At 35.6% G+C, this 4,075-nt stretch overlaps 1 protein-coding gene across 1 annotated transcript; it reads right to left on the bottom strand.

Moving 5' to 3' along the window:
- Positions 1–648: 648 nt before the first annotated feature.
- On the bottom strand, positions 649–3,336 carry LOC139892405 (NEP1-interacting protein-like 2). Its single transcript, XM_071875468.1, has 5 exons — positions 3,144–3,336; positions 1,873–2,048; positions 1,473–1,556; positions 863–1,021; positions 649–782 (listed from the first exon to the last, which is right to left on the bottom strand). Exons 1-5 carry the CDS (start codon positions 3,265–3,267, stop codon positions 660–662), a joined length of 666 nt encoding a protein of 221 aa, XP_071731569.1. The 5' UTR covers positions 3,268–3,336; the 3' UTR covers positions 649–659.
- Between the last annotated feature and the right edge of the window lie 739 nt (positions 3,337–4,075).

Raw genomic sequence — 4,075 nt, 5'->3', positions numbered from 1 at the left:
ATGTGCGTGTATCATTGGAGTGATCATGTGTTCAATTCCTAATTGCTTTTTTTTTTAAATAATTTTTTTCCATCTAGACTTAAAATTCGATAAGTTTCAACAATAAATACATAATGCCTAAGTTAAATATACCTATTGTTTTATGGGTTACATTAGCCTCACTAATGTTAAATTAATTTAAATGAAAACATATAGTTATGTATGAAAAAAAAACCTTACGAAGACATTCACAAACAATATTCGTTAAAAGCTCTTACATGATCAACCACACTTCAACCGCAGCGAAGCGCGGTAACTCAAAAACTTGTTAATATGAAAACAAAAACATTGAAATGAATATTTCCAAATTCATACATCTTTTATCAGTTGTTACCAACTATGTTTCAATGTTTCATTACAGACATTTGAGAACAAATACTATTCCAAATGCAGATAAGTAATAAAGAAAACTATGTTACAGAACAAATTATATCTAGTCATCCATGTAACAAGTATAAACACAACACATATACACACAAACAGTACCCAATCCCGCGAGCGCGGGGATTAATTTTGGGAGGTAAGATGTGGACACCATGGTAAAGAGACTCTTTCAGAAACATGTAATAATGCATGTACAGCAGAAAAATTATATATAACTCTGCACCGGTAACAAAATCTTATACTTGTTGTCTACAGATGGGGCAAGAGCGATGTCGAGTTAGCCACTTATCGACACATATCTGGTGAAACGTGTGTTGACAATGAGGTAAGCACCGAGCAATTTCACCAACTTCAACATCCTGACATATAATAGTACTTTCATTCAGTGAACTCAATTACTCAAATGAACATGACATTAGTTCATGTAAGAGACACAAACCTCCCAACAGATTGTGCAACAAATATTTTGAATCGGTGCGGTATTATGTGAAATTTTATAGCTTGGCAAGCGTTTCAATGAATCCTTTGACAACCCTTTGTGTGCTACTTCATCTGTCAAATTAAGTACCTCAACAGGATGAAAGGCAGAAATTGTCACCTGAAAATAAGTTCATAACAATGATAATAGACTACATTATTTGTTATATTTCTTAGGGTTAGACGTTTGGGAATCTATCTATTAAACTTGACCTAAAATTATATTGTATGTATCCAAACGTACAAGTTTCAATTTTATGTAATAAGCTTCCAGGTATTGCTGTTGTAGGCATAGAACCTATTATAACTTGTACATTGGTGACGTAACACCCTTTTTTTGACATGGCGGATGTGGCACTTTTATGGCTGCCACGTCCTAAAAATATCAATAACGTACGATCCATCGGATACTTATAATATCAGGTATAGTTGGATACATCAGTGACAATAATGTAGTATAATCTTATAAAGTTGTATACATACAATAGGTTATCGGGTAATGTTTATTTTGATAGTAACAAACTTAACCCTATTTCTTATTCAGCGTACATTTATAATTTACAAATATGTACCTGCCAATGATACGCTGTTAAGAGTTCAGGAGGAAAACGTTCCTGCGCAAATCTTCCACGAAGAAGCTCCTCCATAAAATCTGCCTATAACATATGTCACACTTCAATTATATTTCCACCTTTAATTTTTTAATTATATACAAAATTCCCTAAATCTTGTTTAAACCTCAATTACCTAAGATAATTGATAACACTATAATCACCAAAAGAAAAAAATTTGAAAGGCAAGCCCCCCAAAGTGTAGCAAGTGGGGATTGAACCTGAGTCCCTTTGGAACTTTCCAAACATCTTACCACCAAGCCACCCCTTGGTTTTTTAATCACCAAAAATTAATTTGGATTCTATAGTTTAATTTCATGAATTTTTATATCAACCGTGAGTTATTTACAAGCACACTAACCATTGATGAGTTTCTTGTGCCAGAAATCTGTTGACACCAATACGCACGAGAAGCATCCAAAACTTCCACCGATAGAACCGCCCCAGCAAGAGCACCGAGTCCAGCTCCACGAAGAACTCCACTATCAGAAGCTCGGCCGGCTATCGCGCCGGTAATGCTGCCCGTTAACGCACCAGCTGCAAGTCAACAATAAATCAAACTAGTACTGTATATCAATAAATGTAACATGTTGCAAATTGAAAAGGGCATGCGCTCCAACTTAATACCACTACTAAATGCCACCAAAGGTAGTTAACCATTAATCCAATAAAAGGTAGTTATCCTTTTATCCAAAAAAGTTAGTAATCCATTTATCCAAAAAAAAGTAGTTAACCCTTCCATAATTAAATTAGGATCTTAAGATATGCTAGTGGTTGGTGTCCTAATATCCTATTCCGAGGTCACAAGTTCAAACTTCACTATCAGCAGCATATCTTGGGGTGGCAAATTAAAAGTGTTGGAAACGATCATTGATAACCCAAGTAAGCCGCGCACATGAGTGAAAATATTTCCATTCACCGGGTATTTTGAACAGGGAAACATTATTCGTTTAATCGTACATTTGGAAAATAACTACTAAAAAGAGTATGTCACTCAGTCACTCTATTTGCTTATGGGGTGATTGGTTTGTTTGTTGGTATCACCTTGAGTAAGTACATGGGAATGGATTTTTAAAACCCACCAATCCACTTGGGTTTAACATATACCTAAATATATGGGTTTGACTTTCAATTTATAAAACCAACATTATTAACCAAACACCATATATCATACTCGTTCCTTTAACAGCAATTCGGAACAGCCAGGGGACTAAACCACGCGTTCATCCCCCGCACTTGCATAACCCACCCCAATGGCTGCCCAGCAGGAAACCCGACCCAATCCGAGGGCATGGGCGGTAAAACCCACTCCTCCACTGCCCTCGGAACGTGATGTGCGGAAGACACCCTTGCGTGGAATTTAAGGGGCAACCTTGTGTACAATGTTGCAACCTACGACCCACGAAAGTCGAAATACTGACATTCGCTAAAAGAGAGTGACCACTACCATACCACATGAGCTACAACACACGGTTCCCTGAATCTTTTTGTAAAACCTATTGTCCAATACACGTTATTACTTACAATTAACTAATAACTAACTTGCATAACAATCATGGTCATCATTTTATATATAAGAACTGCATAATTCATTAGAATTAGAATCAGGGAAATTGAAGTGATGAAAATTACCTAATGCAAAGAGTCCATTTAGGGTACCCGATACAGCAGTTGAAATCAATTTTGGAATTAAATAGTATAAAACCCTGGTTTCACCTTCTTCTTCCGAAGGTGTTCCACTGATACTTTGTTCCATTAGGTTCAATAAGTTAAATATATAAAAATAAAAGAAAGAGGACAAATGATTGAAAGTGTATTGAGAAACGTAGCCGGTACTCTTGAATTTGAGAAAAATGATTGAAAGCTTCTTGCTAGTTTTGTTTTATTTAATAATAAAATTATTGCCTTTAAAAAAAAAAAAGAAGCGTGGAAAGAAAAAGAAAGAAAGATGATGATAGTGAATTATAATAAGAAAGGTGTAAAATGCAGGTTATTATATGTAAAATCCACCGAAGTTACAAAATTTACCTTTTTAATGTCTATAACAAGGTTGCAAAAGACGTGAGACGGGGTCGAGACGGTCGGGTCCTAAAAAGGTCGAGACGTTCGAGACGGGGTCGAGACGGGGGTCGAGACGGACGTTGACCAAAGTTGACTTTTAAATATATAAGTATAAAAATGCATATATGTATACATATTTTAAAGCTAAAAAATTTAATTAATTAATTTGTACCCATAATTGCTATCATCGTTAATTTAATACAACAAATTCAAACTAAAACACGATATATTTTACCGATTTTCTGGCTTTTTTGAATTTTGACCGACTTTGACCCAATTTTTTTCAACTTTGACCCGAATTTTGTGCGTTGACTGTAATATTAGACGGTTTTCTTCGAGACGGGACGGATTAGTCACCAAACCGTCGAGACGGGCGTCGAGACGGCTCGAGACGGGGTGTTTTGCAACAGTGGTCTATAACATAACAATAACAATAATCTACTTGGTAATAAGGTAACTAGTTTATAATCAAAGACTCTGTGAAAATTTATTTCCTCCTCTCT

Source organism: Rutidosis leptorrhynchoides, chromosome 2, assembly GCF_046630445.1.
Source record: "Rutidosis leptorrhynchoides isolate AG116_Rl617_1_P2 chromosome 2, CSIRO_AGI_Rlap_v1, whole genome shotgun sequence".
Lineage (NCBI taxonomy): Eukaryota > Viridiplantae > Streptophyta > Magnoliopsida > Asterales > Asteraceae > Rutidosis > Rutidosis leptorrhynchoides.
The sequence above is the reverse complement of the archived record's forward strand: the minus strand, read 5'-3'. Positions and strand labels throughout refer to the sequence as shown.

What these genes read in the sequence shown, in the direction of transcription:
- LOC139892405 (XM_071875468.1), bottom strand. Translation starts at nt 3,267, where the DNA reads ATGGAACAAAGTATCAGTGGAACACCTTCGGAAGAAGAAGGTGAAACC. An exon ending in AAATGGACTCTTTGCATTAG is followed by an intron (nt 2,049 to 3,143) that starts GTAATTTTCATC and finishes GTTGACTTGCAG; the next exon opens with CTGGTGCGTTAACGGGCAGC. An exon ending in GTTGCACAATCTGTTGGGAG is followed by an intron (nt 783 to 862) that starts GTTTGTGTCTCT and finishes ATTATATGTCAG; the next exon opens with GATGTTGAAGTTGGTGAAAT.